This window comes from Typopeltis vanoorti, chromosome 11 (assembly GCF_054136105.1).
Source record: "Typopeltis vanoorti isolate ZY-2024b chromosome 11, IOZ_Tvanoo_1.0, whole genome shotgun sequence".
NCBI lineage: Eukaryota > Metazoa > Arthropoda > Arachnida > Uropygi > Thelyphonidae > Typopeltis > Typopeltis vanoorti.
Window position 1 is genome coordinate 24,875,741 of NC_143559.1, and position 23,475 is coordinate 24,899,215.

A 23,475-nucleotide genomic window follows, 5' to 3' on the forward strand; every position below is an offset into this window, starting at 1 on the left:
CTAATATCCTCTTTTACAATGTGATACTACCATTAATGTCATCTGTTCATTCCATAAATATTTCTCACAATTCTTATATATGTGATCTCCAGTCTTTGATCAAGTGCTTTATTTCTAACCTAACTCTCAGATCCATAAGTAAAGATTAGCCTAAATACTGTCTTGTATAACAGATAGTTTAGTGTTTTGACTAATTTCTTTCTAATTCCATATAAATTTATTCAGCTAACTTCTTATGATACCAACCTTGCTCATTCTGTTGTCTATTTACTTCCATGTTGACTAAACATTGTGCCAAAATAGCTGAAAAGTTTTACTTGCTTTACGTCCTCCAATCAAGATGCAGTTGATGTTTTCAATGTTTCTGTCTATTTTCATTGCTGATTTTTATACCAAATTTATTACAGCAATTATTCAGTTTAGTCATGCAAAAACATTGACTCATCATATAGGTAGAAAGATAATGTAGAGGAGGTTCTGAAAGAGAAAAACCTGGACAAAGATGCAGTTTACAATAGAAACCAGTGGAGAAGACTCATTAGAAACAGCAACCCCATATAAAAATTGGAGCAGCTGAAGAAGAAGAAGTCGTGCAGACTTGTACTGGATTTATTTACAGTGTAGCATCTGCATTTACTTTGCTGAGAGCTGAGATTAACATCTTCAATTTTGATATCAGGTTTAATACCACTTTCCTTCATAATATGATCCACATAGCTAATGAATAAAGTGGAGATATTGTGCACCCTTGTCTCACAACTAATTGAACATTAAATCACCTTCTCATACCTCCTTCAATTCTAACTTCTTATTTATAATTCAAATATAAGCTATGTATTGCTCAATATAATATCCCATTTACACCATATAACTATAGCGTTCTGAACAGTTTTTCTCTTGGAACCTTAGAAAAATTATTAGCAGCAGAATTATCAGCCATTCTCGATGCCCATACCTAACAAACTTCAAAACAGATCCCTGTTATATTCCATGAATTCTCAACTATTTGTCTAAAAGTGAAAATATGATCCTGAAAACCTCTATTTGGTCTGAACCTAGATTGTTCTTCTCCAACCTTTCCTTACACAATTTTTCTGACAATATTTGAAGATTTAAATGACAGTTATACTGTGAAAAACTGACACGTAAGCAGAAGATTTATATTAGAAAAATTATTATCAGTAGAATTTTCGACCATGTTTTGTGATCCTTCTCAATGCCTCTAGTATTGTTCTTCTGGGATAAAACATATTAGAAAAACAGTTGAAATTAAAGCAGATGATTTAATGTATGATATTAATTGCAGGAGGAGAGTAGCTCCATCTATAACTATTAGAATTCAATGAAATAAAAATTAATTATCAAAAAATAAATCACTTAACATAAAGATGAGTAGTACTTAAGATAACCTCTCAATATTGGGAAAGTTTCGTACATTCATTTTTTAAGGTTCAGTCAATGGATAGGCTTCAAAGTTTTTTTTTATAGTACTTTTCTCATAAGAAAAAAATTTGTGTTATCCCAATGAATTCTGTCTAGTAGATATAGCACAGCTGGCCAGACTTGACCAATCAAACTCATGGAGCAGGATATAATCTTGATGTTTTCTTCTAAAAGAATATGAATGGACTGACCAGTTTTCACCATGTTTCTTAAAGGCCACATGAGGATGGAATTTTATGAACTCCAGGATAGGAAAGTGGAAGATATTTATCTTTCAGATAATCTAGAATGGATAATCCATACATACAGAATGGAAATTCTAGAAACTTCTAAAGGAGGATATGGATAGCAACCATAATTATTAATTACTTTGTTGATGTCTGGTGTTATAGCCACTGGAAATAAAGGACAGAAATGAATAAATGAATTTTTATCTCTATCATCTTTGAAGTGAAACAAGAATATCTTTACAACCAAAGCTAATACAGGAAATGCTGTTGTCATTCGTGATAAAAATAACTCTTTCAGGAAACTTAACCTTTTACTTTAGGATCATTCCAAATATAGATGCATCTCCAGAGAATTACTCAGTAATAAATTAATAAACTAAACAGTCTTCTGAAGAAATTACAATCTTGGGATGAAGACACAATCAAAAAGATCTGGGTTCATCATGCTGGAATTCTGACTTTATGATCTCCCTAAGATACATAAAGAGAATGTTCCTTTGAGATCCGTTTGAAATTGCAATAACTATCAAACTTATACTTTCAAAACATCTGTCAAAAGTTAAGTTTCATTTATTGGAAATTCTTTGTCCTTTGTCAAGTACTACCTTTACTGTACTGTCTTTGTTACCTATAGATCTTTTAGTTAGCTTTGATGTCACTCTTCACAAATATCCTCCTTACTGATAAATTAGAATTATCATCATCATCAACATCAAATTCCTGCCATGTACCCTCAAGGGGTGTGTACAGGATATGATAGTACTACATGAAATATTTACATCATTACTAATTTCCTATCTACAATTTTCCTCCAAATCAGTCTGTTACTTGTCAAGACTCCAACATTATCAAATCTTATATTTCTATCATTTAAGGCACTTTGTACCATATCATTCCATCTATATCTTGGTTTTCTTCTGGATCGTTTGGGCAGAGAACACTGGTTTTGCTAATCTTTCCTCGCCCATTCTGTTTAAGTGACCATACCATCTGAGATTAGCTCTGCTAACACATTCCAGGATGGTGACAAAGTTCTTTCCTAATATCTTCATTTTTAATATGATATTACCATTGATGCCATTTGTTCACACCTCTAATCTTTCTCAGGACTCTCATATCTGTGGTCTCTAGCCTTTGATCAAGTGTTTTTCTTTTGACCCAGCTCTCAGATCCATAGGTTAAAACTGGTTTGAACACACTCTTGTATACAGATAATTTAGTGTTCCGACTAATTTCTCTCTTATTCCATATGAATTTATTCAATTCACTTCCTACCATACCAGCTTTATTGATTCTATTGTCTATTTCCATATTTAATTTACCATCTTCATTAAAAATCGTGCCTGAGTAAGTGAAATGTTTTACTTGTTCCACAGGTTCTCTGTTCACAATACAGTTGGCATTTTCAACAATTCTGCCTATTTTCATTGTCTTTGTCTTTTTATTGCTGACCTTCATACCATATCTATTACAACAGTTATTCAATTTAGTCAGGGAATCTTGCAGACTTGTAGCAGATTTATTCAGAAGCATAACATCGTCCGCATAAAGCAAAGCACTGACATTGACATCACCAATTCTGATATCATGTTTAATACCACTTTCCTTCATAATGTGATCCATATAGATAATGAATAACAGAGGGGATAATGTAGATCCTTGTCTCACACCAGATTCAACATTAAACCATCTTCCTGTACTTCCTTCAATTCTAACTACTGACTTACAACTCAAATACAAACTAAGTATTGCATGATATAATGCCCCATTGACACCATATAACTGTAGCGTATTGAATAGCCTCTCTCTTGGCACCTTGTCATATGCCTTTTCCAGATCGACAAAACTTAAATACAGATCTTTGTTATATTCCCATGATTTCTCCACTATTTGTCGTAAAGTGAAGATCTGATCCTGACAGCCTCTATTTGGCCTGAATCCAGCTTGTTCTTCACCAAGCTTTTCTTCAACAATCTTCTCAACCATTTCTCAAGTATACTTGCATATATCTTACCAGGACCACTCAGTAGGGATATACCTCTGTAATTCTCACATTCAGTTTCATTTCCCTTTTTATATATGGGTACTAATAGAGCTCTACTCCAATCTTCGGGTATTCGTTATCTTTAAATTGTGCTGTCTTTAAATTTATTTTATTATTTTTTCTATATTCTTCTATATTCATTATTATTATCTTATTAATCTTTACTCTACCTTCAGTATTTTTCTTATACCGGAAGAACTCTAGAAATTTATTTTTGATTTATTGATGGCACCACTAGTGCTCTTCTTGTGGTATAAGATATATTAATAATTCCAGTAGCGTTCTCTTTCTATCCTAAAGCCCTTCTCAATAATAAACAGTCGTGGCTATCATTTAAGCTCCCTTTAATCCCTTCTTAACAATAAATCAGTCGTAGCTATCATTAAACTTTCCACTCACAGGATCGCATTTATTTTAAAACAGTGCATTGCATAAAAGACCAGCAGCACAATTTATAAATAAAACAAACATATTTATTTATACTATTGCAACTATACAAATCACACAATAGTGAAATACTCTTTCATACTTCACTTTAAGTTTAAAACATTAGAGTAAACTAAACTTTAAGTTTAAAACATTAGAGTAAACTAACCTTTTGAAAATTCACAGAATCATGCAACATATTACAAATTTATCAACATTTTAAAAGAAAACTATCAACCTACTTACATTTTAAGGAATATCATGCTCTGTTATCCATAACTAGAAATTCCAACAATCACTTTATACAAACTATTCTCAGACTATTTATAACAACTCAAAAAAACTTATCAGTCCTTCTAAGATAGTTTCACACATCTTAAGCAAATTTACATTGAAATCGACTCACGTATCTTCTTTATCTTTATTGTGCACTCATTCTTAGTTCCTTCTCAATTTCCTTTGCTTCTTTTCCGTTTAGGTTTTGGGCTTTCACTCAGAGATTCCGTAGGCACCGTCGTCTCATCTGGAATGGCTTGCAGGGTCTGGAGCGTGATTTCCCGGTGTTTAAGACTCAGGCGAAGGATCTGACGATCGAGGCCTATGCAGATTGTCTTAATGGCAATGCATTCTGGTGCTGCGCCGCTTCTCCCTCGGTAGTTTCTCGCCTCTGGTGACTGTCCTCCGTGACTTCATTCGAACTGGACGAATGCAGTGGATCGACTGTCGTTCTCTCCTCTTTTCCTACTTTTCTTTTTCTGGTGTCAATGATCTTCTTCATTCTTTGATGACTTATATACAAATTTCTCGGGATTCTGGATGAAGGGTTGAGACCCCCCGAACATTCCCAAGCAAACTAACTTGACCTTCACTTTAACGCTGACTTTCAGCTCTCCTCGAGCGTACACATTTAATCTCATTTACAAAATGGCAGAGCTACATTAGATGTATACCGCCCTTTTACCACTGACCTTGAAGGTGGTATCAGGCTGACTTTGAATACAATAAATTTTTCTTACCCTTTATACAAAATACTGACATCAATACATTGCCGATTTCTAAGGCATTGCCCTTGAACCTTACATTTTTAGACATTTTCTGTTTATACATTCATCATCAAATTCCTGCCATGTACCCTCAAGGGGTGTACAAGATATGATAGTACTACATGAAAAAATTACATCATTATTAATTTCCTATCTACAATTTTCCTCCAAATCAGTCTGTTACTTGTCAAGACTCCAACATTATCAAATATTATATTTCTATCGTCTAAGGCACTTTGTACCGTATCAATCCACCTATATCTTGGTCTTCCTTGGGTCGTTTTCCTGTCAACCTGGCAGAGAACGCTTGTTTTGCTAATCTTTTCTCTCCCATTTTATTTAAGTGACCATACCACCTGAGATTAGCTTTGCTAACGCATTCCTGGATGCTGACAATGTCAAGTTCTTTCCTAATATCCTCGTTTTTAATATGATATCGCCATTGATGCCATCTATTCACGCCTCTAATCTTTCTCAGGACTCTCATATTTGTGGTCTCTAGTCTTTGGTCAAGTGTTTTACTTCTGACCCAGCTCTCAGATCCATAAGTTAAAACTGGTTTGAACACTGTCTTGTATACAGCTAATTTAGTGTTCCGACTAATTTCTCTCTTATTCCATATGAATTTATTCAATTGACTTACCACCATACCAGCTTTGCTGATTCTGTTGTCTATTTCTATATTGAATTTACCATTTTCACTAAAAATCGTGCCTAAGTAGCTGAAATGTTTTACTTGTTCCACAGGTTCTCCATTCACAACACAGTTGATATTTTCAATGATTCTGCCTATTTTCATTGTCTTTGTCTTTTTATTGCTGACCTTCATACCATATCTATTACAACAGTTATTCAATTTAGTCAGAGAATCTTGCAGACTTGTAGCAGATTTATTTAGAAGTATAACAACATCCGCATAAAGCAAAGAGCTGACATTAACATCTCCAATTCTAGCATGCTAATTCCTTTGAATTAAATACATAGGCTTTTAAGATTATTTACAACATTATTCACAAAGTTATTTTAGTGTATTTTCGAGATGTGACCTCTGTAAAAGTCGATGCAAAAAACGAAAAATTTATACTGCATCGAATTTTATATCACCCATGCTAAATTAAACTCACTTTAAATGATTTTGTGTTACGTGATTATTTCATAAAACCAATTATTCGCATAAAGCGAGGGACACCTGTACTTGCTGGAAGCTGTTATGAAACCCTTTGCTCAGGTTGTTCGTCCGTTGTTGATTATGAATAGTCGACTCATATTGGTTCCACAGAGTAAGTGGATAACGAAGGGGTGTTGAACGGCTTCTTTTCTGTGCTCTTTGGCCAGATATATAATTCAAATCGAAGTAATCAAAAATTGTTAAGATATAATTGCAGATCTCTTCTCTCAATTCCTTGAAGGCATCGACAACATCATCAACAGGGACAAATGCTAAGGTCAGTAGCATATGTAATTCGTCCTTTAGTCGACAATCTTCAGGGTTGTTATACAGTTTTTGTAGCCCCTCAACCTGAATCTTTCTGTATTGGGTTTAGATTGGGATAAGTGGAAAAGACAGCAAGATACTATTGAATTTGGGAACACGGCACTTATGCTATTTATGATGACCAATTCGAAGTCAAGTTGGCTGCATAACATCAATTGCAAAATCATGGGCTGAAGAAAAAAATGCTATGCAAAATCTTAGTGTATCAATTTTGTTCTTTATTTGCTAATAAGGCGTAAATCAAAGGAATACATAGTACACTGTTGCCATCTTCTGGATTTATTCCAGGTCTTCTTAGTACTCCCAGAACAGTAAACATTTGCTCAAAAATACTGGGGCAGACTGTGAATATACCATCGAGAAACCACTTTTGACTGCTCATTTAAATCTATAGATTTTCTTTAGTTCCAAACACAATAACCCTGTTTCCATGACTTTCTTCGTCGGTATAGGAATCATACAAAAGAAACTTTTCACCTGAAGAGTTATAGTGTATCTGTCTGGAATCTGGAATAACTCCTGAAGTGATGCAGGATTGGCTGGTTGATCATGTAATCTTTTCCTTCTAATGGATTTTTTAAAATTTTCTCGTTCAAGTAAAAAGTTTAAAATACCTGAGGGCACCCTTTGCAATTCATTTCGCAGTATCTGAACCAGTTGAAGCTCTGGATGTTCTTGGGCAATACATTTTAAATTTTATCTTACATTCTCTGCCTCTGCTTCTTCTCTATTTGGTGGAGTGAGATGATCGATCGTCCCCCTTTTCAACTGTTATATTTTGACCATCCATAGTTGTAATAGATCATGCTGAACATTCTTTCATTCTAAGTTTTTTACACTCCCAATATATTTTACCCTGTGGACCAGATTTACTCTTGTAGATTTACTCTTGTAAACCATTTAAGAATAGTTTCAACTCTCCTCGCCCCGATGAAATTATCTTAGGTTCATCTTGCATTTTCTCCATGAATTTTAATTAATTTTCTGGCCAACTATTACTCAGCGATGGTGAAACGATTCTTGACACATATCAATGAGTATCTATCATGATTCTCTACATAACTTAAGGCTACACTTGGTATTAAGAAAGTAAAAACTATAAATTTTCATAAAAATATACTCTCATAAAAATATACATTCGGAAAAATGGTTGGGAACGGTTATGTTAATGTGGAAAAAAATTTATAGTTGTGTGTAATAAGTTTGTATATAAATAAATGTAATTACTTGCCTAGGTGTTTAAGCAGATAACATCTCTACTTTACAACCAAGAAATGGTGGATTCAAGTTCACTCTGGTATAGATGAATGTGCATATGTCTTTAAGTGGCAAATAGATTTTCATTGCTAAGTGAGAAACCACCATATTGCTTATTAGTGAGCTGATATAAGTGGCTTGATAAGGACTACATCTGGTCTAGGAACAGGGTTCTTTGATTATCAATTCAACACACCCAAGCTTGCTCACAATACGAATACAATATAGGTTTCCAATCTTTTTCAGGTAGAATTGTTGTACAAAAAAATATAGTCACACATGAAAAGAGGAAAATAAATAAATACATATATAAACTTCAATGAGATGTTTTGGCATCTCATTGAAGTTAGAGATGCCAAAACAGAATGCAAAATTTATCAACAAGAAATCTGACAAACTAAAATGACAGATAACTTTATTTTGCACTTGTCAAAATTCAAGCTAAACTGTATAATTGAAAAAATAAGCAAAAGCCGAAAGAGCTCAACAGCAAACTATACATATACTAATGTTTGTTTCTAATAAAATGTTATTTTCTGGTTTCTTTCTTCTTATCACTATTAACAATGATCATTATTAATAACAAATTAATAATGTAGTCAACAGGCATAACTGGAGATCTCAATTATCATAATAAATCCTAAAAAAACGATATCTGAAATGTTTTCTGTCGATGATGCAAAAGCCTGTGTACCATGAGTACTATATAAATACAATGCTTTTTACACAGTCCCAACTTCAGACGTGGAATTCATTGCAATAAATGATTTTTTTTCTTTCTTGCTCCCAATACAGGTTTTTCTCAGACGTTTGAAATTTTTGACAGTAATGATAATCATGTTACAACTATCAAAATTATTTGACATACTGGAACAAAAGAATTTATTATGCAAAATTAAGTAACAAAGAAATAAAACTCACCTGTCTTAATGATTGAGTTGAACTTGTTTCAATTGCACTAAGCACCTTCCTGTACTGTTCAATAGCTTCTGGCAAACGACTAGTTAAATAAAAGTATCATTTTAAAAACTTAAATAACAACTATATACTGCCTAGTCTGAAAATTAAAATCGTGTGTTTACATAAAGTATTTTAAAGGAAATTTATGCAAATTAGAGAAACCGCAAAATAAATGCATGGTATCCATGTATGAAGTCTTAAATACAGCCTTCATTAAGCAGAAACTGCTACTCCGTGTTCAGAAAGCAAAATGCATGCTCGCAGGTGACTGGAGCAATTGGATTAGGAGCAACCAAACAACAATGGGCCACAACCAAGTGATCAACAAATCCAGATACAACCTTAACACTGGGAAACTCTCACTTCTGGAGAAAGGCTTGAACTATGCCATTGCGTCAAAGATGGTTAACAAATTAGATATTATTTATCACATTGATAAATGTGATAAATAATCTCAAGACAACCATCCCAGTGCACTCTACATGAAAGTGGAGTCCCAATGAGGCAGGTGGAGAAGTTTAAATACCTTGGGTCCATATTCACGAATGATGGAAAATGGGACGTAGAGCTAGATACTCGAATTGGCTTAGCAAGCTCAATATTGCGGAGCTTGGCCATTTGGTAGTATTGAAGCAGGAGTTAAGCCAGAAGGCAAAGCTGGCTGTCTTCAATACAATCTATGTCCCCATACTCACCTATGGTCATGAGAGTTGGGTAATGACCGAAAGAATGTGGACACGAATCCAAGTGGCTGAAATGAGGTTCCTTCGAGGGGTTGCGGGGCTGACAAGACTCGAAAGAGTCAGAAGCTCTGCAATTCGGGAAACCCTCAATACTCAACCGCTGCTTCTCCGTGTTGAGAGATCACAGTTACATTGGTATGGGCACCTCGTCAGAATGCCACAAGAGAGGTTCCCACAGCAGGCCCTCTTTGCCAAGCCAGAGGGTAGGAGGCCACGTGGAAGGCCAAGGACTTGCTGGATAGCTTATATCCAAAACCTTGGGTGGACATTTGGGAATCCCACCAGAACACCTGAGCTTGGTGGCAGAGGATCATGACCATTGGAAGTTCCTCTTGCAGCTGTTGCCTCCACAACCCAATTAGGAAAGATGGGCCTTGAAGATGTATGTATGTTATCACATTGAAAGAGGTCTAAAATCCCTCCCCTCCAATTTAGTCAACAAAATACAAATGGAAGCATCATACATATTAAACTCTAATAGACAGCTAAGTTGCAACCTTACCAGAACAGAAAAATTGGCCCTTAAATCCTTAAAAAATAACCCAGACATTGTGATTACAAAAGCAGATAAAGGTAATGCTACCACTGTCCTTAATCAGACAGCATACCTGGGAAAAAATGAACCAACTGGTATCTGACCACAACCCATACCAAATGGTGAATTACAGCCCTACAAACTGCATCAAAAAGAAAACAATGGAATTAATCAAATCAGTGATCACATGGACAGGGAAAACAACCAAAAAACTTATACCGCATTATGCCTGTGCTCCCAGAATTTACGCCCTGCCAAAAATACACAAAACAAACACGTCACTATGATCGATAGTTGAAGGAATCAACAGCCCTAATTATCACTTAGCCAAGAAATTAGCAGCCACACTCAAGGAGTTGGTAGGTCATTCCCCCTCCTACATAAAAAATACACAACACTTCATAAACATGATTAGAAACATCACACTCAACGACAAAGATTTATTAGTCAGATTTGATATAACTGCCCTTTTCACTAATGTCTCAAGCAATGATACTATTCTTCTCTTACAAAACATATTTCCACCCAATATCATGGTCCTCTTTGCCCACATACTCCTCTCCGGGTATTTCGTGTGGTAAAATAATTTTTACCTACAAAAAGAAAGTATGCCCATAGACTCACCACTTTACCCACCACAGATGCTAACTTTTACATGGAAGACATCAAGCAACAAGATTCAGCCAGCCTAAAACCCAAAGTCTGGCTCAAATATGTTGATGACATTTTCGCCATTTGGTCCCACAGTCGTGAAACATTAAATACATTCCTAAGCCACTGAATAAACAACACAAACATATCCAATTCACTATCAAAATTGAAAACAACAGCTCTCTTCCTTTTCTAGACACACTCATCACACATCTTCCCTCAGGCTGCCTCTCCTTCACTGTCTACCACAACCCAACACATACATACATAATAATTCATACCACCATCCAACACAAAAAACTAGGAGTCATCAGCACCCTCAAACACAGAGTGCTAACAATTTGCTCCAATGAACAAGCACTGAACCAAGAATCTGAAATTATTAACCAAACATTTGTAAAAAATGGCTACAATAAAAAAACAGTTCACAAGATAATCCATAAAAATGCCATTAAAAGCAAAAAAAAAAAAAAAAAGATTACAAGAATGCCATAGCCATACCCTATATTAGGAGCATTTTGGAAAAAATACATAGAACACCACTTAAATACAACATTAAAACAACCTTCAAATTCCCAGCAAAATTAAGTAATTTACTTAGCTCCTCCAAAGATCCTCTTCCATACCTTGCCCACCCAGAGATTTACAAAATTCAATGTACCTGTAACCTTACCTTACACAGGGAAAAACAGGACATCCCATCCCAATCAGAAAAGATGAACACAAATGCCACATTAAATACCTGCACTATGGTAAAACAGGCCTATCAGACCATACACTCCAAACATGCCACATAATTGACTGGAAAGGCACTAAGTCCCTACACAGTACCAAAACCTGGTTTGAAAGAAAATTCAAAGAAGCTTGTGAAATGCTGAAATATCATCCAAATCTGAACAAAAATGATGGATTAATTATTCCAAGAATGTGAAGGACCTATCTTCAACCCATATACCAACCAGAACAACCCCAGACAGAAGAAAATCTCAATACAAAAGGACTTCAGAAATCGTTCAATGTAGTTCCATTTTTTTTTTATCACCAGAGGTCAGGCTATAAATGATTAAGAAACATTTAGATTCATTTTACTTTTGTATAGTACGGTGTCATGTAGCTTGTAGCTTGTACATACATGTTTTCCTAATGATGACCTCAAATACAGAGGTTGAAATGTTGATTGTTACTTGCTTAGTGTTAAGTAAATTAATTCTAACATGTATGTTGTGTCTCCATAAGTTCTTCACTATGAATTACCAAGTTTTAGGTTACTTCACAGCAAGTCCAAGTGCATCTCTAAATATAAAATGATCTATGTATAGGATATCTGTATTAAAATTCAGATATCCCACAAGTTTAAAATACATAAATGAATAAAAGAACTTAATAATAAAATATTATTTTATAAAGTAGTTAGTTAAACATAAGAAGTTTTGAAGTGTTATTATGCTCTTTGGCTATTGCAGTCTTGCTTAGATGTGAAATAAATTTATTTAAATTAGTTATTAGAGGTTAATTGTGATTTTATACAAGCTGGAAAAAGTTTTATAATGTTGGTGACATTGTTTACAAAAGTGTTGTGAATTATGAGTGAAGCGAAAGTTGCCACTGTAATTCATGCTGCATGAATAATTAAATGAACTTACCTCAGTGCATAAAAGATTGAGAAGTGAAGAACTGTTATAAATTCTGAAATTTTAACAGTATAAATTCTGTTTCATTATGAAATTGTCATTCAATATATTTTTCTGAACTGTGAAGAAGGAACTTTGTTGTTTTAAACCCAAATGCTGAAAAACAGTAATGGTAGACTTGAGCAGAAGTTTATCAGTTGCATTTTTGAGCAAGCACAGAAGTGAAAGGAACATTATGGAACATTTCTAGGCATTCAGCTGTTCATGGAGTAGAAAAGGAACACAGCAGATATCCTCGGATACAATCCTGTATGCAAGGTTAATTAGGAATTTAGTTTCAGGAATTTATTTTTTTATTTTGAATTTAAGAGTTTAAACCACTCAGAGCATGTGACTGGAGGAAAAAAAGTAAAAATATAATTCTCTTCCCACCCACTCACAATTTTGTCATAATAGAATATGACAAAAAAAAAAAAATAGGATCATATTCTATTATGACAAAATTAGCTAATCCACAAAACAAGCATTTGTAATGACTGGCTTCAAACAGAGGACCAAAAAAAAGGTAAAAATACAAAAAACAACTTATGTCTTAACATGCCAGAGAATCAGAATGAAATCATTAAAATTTGCAACTGAACTGAAATTCCTCTTCTGATTTTTTTCACTTATCAACTGAAGTATTTTAAATAACAGAGAGAGAGAGAGAGAGGATATTCAATTATGGTATGCATGACTATACAAAAATAAAGATACTATAGAATATTATTTTTAGAGGTACCTGTGGCTTAGTATAATTATTAAAAGAACACATAAGACCATAATAACTTTTAATTAATAAAAGGTACAGTTATTTCATACTAAAACTAATAGTACATCTTCAGTGTCACACAAACAGTTATAGGAATGGAACACAAGTAACGAACATTCGGTGGATCACCTATTAAAATACAATTGTTGCCGCATGCTAGGAAATGATAGAAAATAATGACTAATCTTTAAGATAATTGATTTTTTTACTGATTATATAAAATAAAAGTCTCCCAGATCTTCGAGAGAGAGAGAGAGAGAGAGACAATCGTTTCGATTTAAATTCGGTCAGTGTAAAATAGTCATGTTGTACCATCATTTTGTATTTTGGTTTAACCAATAAGAATACAATTTGGTCGGCTAAATCCCAAATTGCCAGCCCATCCTCATTCGTTCAGTATCCAGGTAGATACCCAACAGGGTGCGCCACGAGAAGGTGAGGATTGGACATTAGGTCAGAAGCCCTGGTTGGTTCTCCGCATTCCTTTAAATGTTATGTGGAGTTCTCTCAGTTATACAGATTTGACCCTTAAGCATCCCTCTGGATATTATGAGTAGTGTTAATACTATTTTGTGCTAGACCAGACTTCTGAGTTTGTTGTATTCAATATAATATTGATGTTCCTTAATTCTTTTTTCCACAGAACGGCCAGTTTGTCCAAAATAAGAAACATCGCATTCACATGGTATTTGGTAAACGCCATAGATAGAGATGACAGATTATCCTTTGTAGAAGGCAATAAAAAGGAAATTTTGTTGATGGAAACATACATGGGAATCAATTGGTACTTTTTCAAAATTCTACCTATAAGTTCTGAGATTCCTGGAATGTAAGGGATTGGAACTCTGCAGACTGTTGAAGAAACCTTAGGTATTGGATCATAAGATTCAATTATCTGATTGGGATTGTAATTATTTGACTCCATCAACTTTTTAATGATGGAAAGTTCTTGTTGTAAGATTACTGGAGAAGAGCAAACTTTGTGTGCTCTATTAATTAGAGATTTAAGAATACCAAATTTTTGAGATATGTGGTGAGCAGACTTTTTATGAATGTATCTGCCAGTAAATGTGGGCTTTCGAAAGAAGCTTATAGATAAGGTACCAGAAGAAGTCGAAGAAGTACAAATATCATGTGAATGCGATGTTTCTTATTTTGGACAAAGTGGCCGTTCTGTGGAAAAAAGAATTAAGGAACATCAATATTATGTTGAATACAACAAACTACAAACTTCAGAAATCTGGTCTAGCACAACACAGTATTAACACTACTCATAATATCCAGTGGGATAAAGCTATTCTTCTCCATAGATGCAGGTTCAAATATGAACGCCTTTTTAAAGACAGTTGTGAAGCTATTTTACACTGACCGAATTCAAATCGAAATGATTGTCTCTCTCTCGAAGATCTGGGAGACTTTTATTTTATGTAATCAATAAAAAACCAATTATCTTAAAGATTAATTATTATTTTTATCATTTCCTAGCACGCGGCAACAATTGTATTTTAATAGGTGATACACCGAATGTTCGTTACTTGTATTCCATTACTATAACTGTTTGTTTGACACTGAAGATGTACTATTAGTTTCAGTATGAAATATCTGTACCGTTATTAATTAAAAGTTATTACTGTGGTCTTACGTGTTCTTTTAATAATTATACTATAAAAGATGGATTACTGAGTTTTAAAGAAAAGTCTTAAGTTGAATTGCCATTCCTCTCCATTGTTAAAAAAAAAGTTGACTGACATCTTCAATTAGGAGACTCTTAACTACATAAAAGCAAATACACATATCACGATTTACAAAGATTAAATAACTAATAATTGATTCAAGCAACTTGTTTAGATAAAAATAAGAAAAAAAAAACTCCAATGGTACCAACAGCATGCTAGTGAACTAGGTAATAGTGCCATTGTCAGATAGATCTACATATACACTTTTTTATACAAACAGAGCAGGTTAACATAGTATCCAACATATTAATGAAGATATGTAATTCTTATAGAAAGGCTTATACACTGATTAAACATGATAACTAAATACTTAAGGAATTGACAGCATACACTAGAAATATAAATTAAATCAACTTTAATATATACTTTCCGATATTTCGGCAATCACATTGCCATCTTCATGGGAACTTAAGATAAAGACACGTGCACGCAAGTACTACATAACAGCAAATGAGAAACAAAGCAAGAAAGCTTACAGTTTTCCTAAAGTCCTGATGGTGCCCCCTGGCGGGCTATATTAGGTGTTCTTGGCCTTTGGGCTGAAGTTCTTCTGATATATGTTTCCCAAATTTGGGGCATTCTCATGCATCCGAATTTGTTGAGGTTTGGCATGTTCCTAAGGGCTGAGGCTGATTCCATGAATAGTCTTTCATATTTGAACTTGCTGCGGTGTATTACTGTGGCTTTCTTCCACCTTATTCTGTGGCGAGTATCCAGAGCATGGTCTGCAAGCCCAGAGTGGCTGTATTGATGAAATCGGATGTAGTCCTTGTGTTCTGAGATTCAGATATTTGCTGTCCTGCCTGTTTGGCCAAAGTAGGACAATTTACAGCTGAAGGGACCTGGTATACACCAGGTAGGTCTAGGGGAAGTGGTTGGTCTTTAGTGGAGTGGATAAGGGATGCCAATTTTCTATATAGTCTGTAACAAGAGGTCAAGTCATGTTTTTTAGGATTTGTTGATTTTTTCCGAGGTGCCTTGGATGTAGGGAATGATGATGGATTTAGAGTAATCTTTTTTGGGAAGGGGGGAAGTGGGTTGTGGATAACTGGTTTTAGTATTTTTTGGGGGGGAGGGTAGCCATTGGCTGAGAAAGTGTTAAGGATGTGATTTAGTTCAGTAGTTAGGGCTTGGTCATTTGAACAGATTAGTTTTGCCCTGTTGAATAGTGTCTTAATAACTCCATATTGTTGTGGGAGGGGGGGGGGGTTGTTGGTCAATGTAACTGCCTGTGTGGGTGGGTTTTCTATAAACTGAGAAAACCAAGGTTCCATCAGGTTGGCAGGTGACTAGTCTGTCTAGGAAGGGGAAGCTATTGTTTTTCTCTTTTTCCAGGGTGAACTTGATTCTAGGGTGTTGGTTGCAGTGGTGGCCCATGAAGTTTTAAGTGAGGGTGCTTTTAAGTGCTGCATATACAAAATAATTTTTAAAAAATTATTTTTGTCCTAATCAGTAACCAATTTATTAATAAATAAATCTACAGATTTATTTATTAATAAAATGGTTACCAATTAGGAAAAAAAGAATGATTTTTTTTAAATTTTGTATAAGCAGCACCCCCACTTAAAACTTCACGGGCAGCAACTGGTTGGTTGTTTAAGTGTGTTAAGAAGGAGAGGAGTGTATCTGGGCCATGTGGGCAAATAGTGAACACATCATCAACGTAGCGAAGCCATATAGTAGGTTTTTGTGGGGCAGAGTTTAAGGCTTTCTCTTCAAAAGTCTCCATTAAGAAGTTGGCCAAGGGTGGGGAAAGTGGTGAACCCATGGTTCACCACTTTCCCTTACACTCCAACAAAACTGACATAATGGTCAGTTTTGACGTCTCCTCCTTATTCACAAATGTCCCCCTCAAAGAAACCTTTGAGCTAATCCAAGCACAATAGAATGGAAAAAAGCAATTGTGATTCCTATCTTTAAGAAAGGTAATAGAGATGACCCTAAAAACTATAGAGGTATCAGTATACTAAATTCATGTTACAAAATATACAGCAGAATCTTAAATAACAAACTAATGAAATATTCTGAAAACTTTATTCTAGAGGTACAAAATGGATTTAGAAAAGGACGATCATGTATAGACCCAGCCTTCTGCCTAAAATTAATAATAGAGAAAAGAAGAGAATATAATTTAGAAACACATATTGCATTTATTGACTTTGAAAAAGCATTTGACAAAGTTAAAAGAAACATATTATTTAACATATTAAAAGAAAGACAAATACCAAATAATATCCTAAAAGCTGTCACAAATATATATGAAAATAATCAAATACAAATAAGATTAAATCATGAGCTATCATATACAAGAGAGATAAACCAAGGGGTCCGACAGGGATGTCCCCTCTCAGCAACTCTTTTTAATATCTACTTAAATGAAATAATAATAAAATGGAGTAAAAATTTACATCAAGGAATTAAACTTTCACCTACAGTTAACTTAAACACTCTCCTCTTTGCAGACGACCAAATAATAATTACAAATTCTGAAGATAACTTACAGAAAGCTATTTTAAATCTAAATGAGATATCCAAAGATTATGGTACGATAATATCAACAGAAAAATCAAAAACTATGGCCTTTAAAGGACAAGATCCAGCAAGAACTAAAATAGTATTAGATAACAAGATCTTAGAACAGGTGAATTCATTTAACTACCTAGGATGTATGATCACTTATGAAAATAAAAAAGATATAAACATAAAAATTGCAAAATATTTAAAAATAACAGGAGTAATTAACTCTATATTTAAACCAAACCTAGTTCAAAAACAAACCAGGCTAAAAGTATACAATACATTAGCCCTACCGGTCTTAATGTATGGAAGCGAAATCTGGACAATAAAACAAAAAGACAAACAAAGATTAACAACAGCAGAAATGAAGTTTATGAGAAAAACTGCAAAGTATACCCTATTTGATCACAAAAGAAACGAAGATATTATGAAAGAATTAAACCAAGAACCAGTAATTGAAAAAATTAAAAAATATAAACATAGATGGATGGAACACGTTCAAAGAATGAAAACAGAAAGATTACCAAAACAAGCCTTAAAGTACAAGCCATTAGGAAAAAGAAAACCAGGACGTCCTCTTAAACGATTCAACGATGACTTCTAAGGCCGGAACAGGCCATACTAGGCCTAAATCCTTGATACGTATGATGATGATGATGATGAGAGTTTAAGGCTTTCTCTTCAAAAGTCTCCATTAAGAAGTTGGCCAAGGGTGGGGAAAGTGGTGAACCCATGGTTCACCACTTTCCCTTACACTCCAACAAAATTGACATAATGGTCAGTTTTGACGTCTCCTCCTTATTCACAAATGTCCCCCTCAAAGAAACCTTTGAGCTAATCCAAGCTAAATTTCCACCCGATATCTCAGCCCTATTTCAGTTCATAATGAACTTAGGCTATTTCGTTTGGCAGGAAAAATTCTACAAACAGATAGAGGGGACGGCCATGGGTTCACCACTTTCCTCACCCTTGGCCAACTACTTAGAATCAAGTTCACCCTGGAAAAAGAGAAAAACAAATAGCCTCCCTTCCTAGACACACTAGTCACCTCCCAACCTGATGGAACCTTGGCTTTCTCAGTTTATAGAAAACCCACCCACACAGGCAGATACATTGACCAACAATCCCCCTCCCTTACAACAATATGGAGTTATTAAGACACTATTCAACAGGGCAAAACTAATCTGTTCAAATGACCAAGCCCTAACTACTGAACTAAATCACATCCTTAACACTTTCTCAGCCAATGGCTACCCTCCCCCCCCCAAAAAAATACTAAAACCAGTTATCCACAACCCACTTACCCCCTTCCCAAAAAAGATTACTCTAAATCCATCATCATTCCCTACATCCAAGGCACCTCGGAAAAAATCAACAAATCCTAAAAAACATGACTTGACCTCTTGTTACAGACTATATAGAAAATTGGCATCCCTTATTTGCTCCACTAAAGACCAACTACTTCCCCTAGACCTACCTGGTGTATACCAGGTCCCTTGCAGCTGTAAATTGTCCTACTTTGGCCAAACAGGCAGGACAGCAACTATCCGAATCTCAGAACACAAGGACTACATCCGATTTCACCAGTACAGCCACTCTGGGCTTGCAGACCATGCTCTAGATACTCACCACAGAATAAGGTGGAAGAAAGCCACAGTAATATACCACAGCAAGTTCAAATATGAAAGACTATTCATGGTGTTGGATTCTAATTATGTAGAAAATAGAATAAATGTTATTTGATTCAGAATCCAACATGATTTTCCATCACAAAGGCTGTGTTTGTAAATATTATTTAATGTAAATAACGTAAATTATAATTTGATATCATATAACTACCTTAATTATATCAAATATTTAATTATTTAATCAAAGAAATGTGTTAATGGTAAATAGATTCTGTATTAAATATTATTAAGCTATTTTATTTATTGTTATGTCAATATTATAAAAACTTGTGTTTGCAATATTAACTACGCATTTATTGAAAAGCAAATATTCTAATTATTCCTATTTGTGTATAAAGCTTAACGGTATGTAATGACTCAATGTAGTAGTATAGCCTTGTCTAACATTGGCGAGAATGTTTATGTTTGCCTGTTGTCATGGAGACGCGTGAAATAAACGAGCGCGAGTGGAACAGAGCGTGGGCTAAAGAGAGAATAAAAAAAATATATATAAAAAGTAGGGAGTTGGGACGGAAACTTGGAAGTGAAAGAAAGCAGGGTGATAAAATAAAGAAGTAAAAGTAAATAAAAGGTTCTTAAGGGTAGGAGTTAAGTGGATAATTTTTATAAGTGAGCAAGAACATAACGAGTTTTATAGTTAGCTGAAATTGAAATCAGCAGTAACAATAGAAGGAAAATTAAAGCTACAATCGGATAAAATAAAAAGCTGAACATTCAAGGAAGAATTCTGAATAAACCCAGCTGATCTAATATTGCAGCTTATTTCTGATTAGCCCTAAAGAGAACCTCACAGTGTTTTAATTAATTTATGAGTGGTAATAAGGATAGTTGAAGTGCCCTAATTGATGTCAAGAATTCTGAAGCGTAATTGATAGTGCTTTAAGTATAACTGCGAATAAGTTTTGTAGATGTGTTTTTATTCTTTAAGTGTGATAAGTAAATTCCAGAAGTTTGCTCACAACATAATAGATGTTCTAGGAACCATTTCCGGTAAGGTCTATCATAGTGAATTATTAACTTTAACTGTGGAAACCCTTCGTGATTGAGAGTTGGAGATAGGAATTGTTTGAAAGATATTTTCAGCTATTAGATCCTGTAATATTTTGAACTTATAGCATGACTGAAAAATGTGTGAAAACTAATTAGATTGGATGTTCTATTATATTCATTTAAGTGTAAAAACTTTATAACCCAGAAGCTAAGAAGGTGTATGTGAAGACTTGGAAGATTGTGCTAATGTAATTGACTTGACTTAATGTTTGACTTATTTCTATTGTTTAAAATTAGAAGTAAAATTTATGTAAGTGTTATATGATCTATATTAAATGCTTTATTTGTTAACCTAACTGTTGTATTTGCCTGAAATTCTTTTTACTGCACCGTTCACAAAAATTCGAATCTAGCGGGAATCCCAAAGAGAGAAAATAAATACTTCGGCCTGAATGAATGAAAAGACTGCTAACTAATTTTGAATTGATCCTACTATTTCCCATAGACTTATCGAAGGATAGAGTGGCACAGTATAATAGAAATTTCTCTACCCTTAGATCAGTGATCAATTTACAATTAGTTTTCCTTTATTTTATGAAAGTGACTTTTAACAAGATGGCGGATTCGAACATCAAGAGAACAACGTCACGACAAAATAAAGGAAAACTAATTGTAAATTGATCACTGATCTAAGGGTAGAGAAATTTCTATTATACTGCGCCACTCTATCCTTAGATAAGTCTATGTGAAATAGTAGGATCAATTCAAAATTAGTTAGCAGTCTTTTCATTCATTCAGGCCGAAATATTTATTCTCTCTTTGGGATTCCCACTAGATTCGAATCAGCCTCAGCCCTTAGGAACATGCCAAACCTCAATAAATTTGGATGCATGAGACTACCCCAAATTTGGGAAACATATATCAGAAGAACTTCAGCCCAAAGGCCAAGAACATCTAATATAGCCTGCCAGGGGGCACCATCAGGACTTTAGGAAAATGGTAGCTTCCTCGCTTTGTTTCTCATTTGCTGTTATGTAGTACTTGCGTACACGTATCTTTATCTTAAGTTCCCATGAAGATGGCAATGTGACGTTGCAAATATCGGAAAGTATATATTAAAGTTGATTTAATTTATATTTCTAGTGTACACTATCGATTCCTTAAGTATTTAGTTATAATGAAGATATGGATTCTTTATTTACTATCTCCTCTGTATTGGCTAATAACAGCACAGAGAATATTCACATACATAGATTCTCACCAATAATACCACTTTTTAAACTACATTGCAGATAATGTATACCCATTTTACAATGTTGTATTTCTATCCAAAAGGATAGAAATGATAGAAAAGGATAGAAAATGGAGTGATGTATAAGTGAAAATGCACTTATACATCACTCCAGATCCAACAATTAATCAATGATTTGAGGGCTATCTTGGTATTTACAAAAGAAACATCCAAGATATCCTGAAAATTCAAGAGACATTATTTCCATTGGAAAGCCTGAAATTATCCCAGATATCATTCAATTTGTAATATAAGTAATTATAATTATTTTAATTAAAATCAATCTAAAATTCAGAAAAGATTCAAAAGTCCTCTCTTGTAAGGAATTGTAAGAGCTTTTAAGCAAATCAGCTAAATCCTTGAAATGAACAAACTGGTTCAAAGGGAAGAACCATAATATATCAATACAAGAACAGTGAAAAATAATTATTTAAAATTGAAAAGAGATCGCTGCTTAATTTAAGTTGAATTTAATCATGATGATGATAATAATTGTATTCTTGCTTGGTTTCTTGTAAATAATCTCCACAAGACACATGTCCAACACATTCCCTAACTTGAGAAGAAACAACATAAACACATCTAAAAAAAAAAAAAAAAGTCTTGTAGTCGTCTTGGAAAAGTCTTCATCCAGCAGTTAATTAATATTGCTTATATTACTTGTGTGTGTGGCAGCCAATGAAAATATGTATTTTAAAACATAAAAATCTGCAGTTTTTTCATTAAATACACACAGTATTCATTATAAGTGAGAGTTTTGTGTCCTTTGGCACTACAAGAGTGCCAATTTGGAGAACCTCCTTGACTTCTGTTCCTCCTTCCCGTGGTCTGACTACTGCTTCAGTTCTTCTGATTCAAACACCTGCTCAGATCGAATAACAGAAATCATTCTCACCGGAATGAAGGCTTTCATCCCTTATTCCACTCTAAATTTTCAGCCATCATCTAAGCCTCAAAAAAGTGTGCCAATGCTTTAAAGCTGTAAAACTGGAAATGCCATCCAATTGCTCTCACTTCTGTTCTCTGAAAAGTTGTGGAAAAAGTCATCATCAACAACAAACTCTTAAACCACCTAGAGACACATCGACTAATCAGTGACTGACAGCATGGATTCCACCATTAGCAATCTACAGCTGATCTTGCTTTCACCATCTCTGGACACAGGTCACGGAGAAATTTGGAGAAACTCGCATGATTGCCATTTCAAAGGCATTTGATTGGGTTTGGCACTGGTCCTACTCACCAAACTGCTATCCTATGGTCCGCCTTCCTCACTCTGCAACTGGATCATCAACTTTCTCACTAGTTGCTCCCTACATGTCATGGTGGATGGTTTACTCTCCTCAGATTTCCCAACCAATGCAATAACCCAGGCTTCTGTTCTTTCACCCACTCTCTTCCCCCTGTATATAAATGACCTGCTCTCACAGACTTCAAATCGTATCCATAACTTTACTGATGAGAATACACTTCATTCCTCCTTTACATTCGATAAACCTTGTAGTGCTCAAGTACTAGAATCCTCAAGATTTACATGACCAGGGACCTGAACTCAGATCTCCTAGCTATATCCCAGTGGGACAAGGACAACCATGTAAACTTCAATGCCACCAAAACTCAGTTATGTCTGATCTCTCGCAAGAAAGAGCTCGTATCCCTCTCCTTTACCTTCAGTAATACTGAGATAACCAAACACGATCAGATTTCTCTTCTTGGACTAACCTGCACCTCTGATCTTTCCTGGCACAACCATATTTCAGCTATAGCTTCTGTAGCTGCCAAAAAACTTGGTGTACTTTTTTTTGCACAAGACACTACTTCACACCTTCTGAGCTGCTAACTCTATACAAAGTCCAAATCCACCCAGTCATTGAATATTGCTCCCATATTTGGGGTGGTGCACAAAAATCCTCTCTAATATTGCACAATTCTATCCAGAAGAGGCTACTTAATTTATTCCTCTCTCACAGATGTTCAGAGCCTC

The 23,475-nt window shown here is 34.6% G+C and overlaps 1 protein-coding gene across 2 annotated transcripts in view; it reads right to left on the reverse strand.

Annotated features, from left to right (window-relative positions):
• The window catches only part of Ttc7 (tetratricopeptide repeat domain 7), a 371,341-nt gene that overhangs the window by 256,434 nt on the left and 91,432 nt on the right, over window positions 1-23,475 (reverse strand). For both annotated transcript variants that reach the window (XM_090400945.1, XM_090400946.1), the window contains exon 5: window positions 8,860-8,938. In XM_090400945.1, the coding sequence (XP_090257071.1) occupies window positions 8,860-8,938 (79 nt within the window). The remainder of the gene's footprint in view (window positions 1-8,859; window positions 8,939-23,475) is intronic.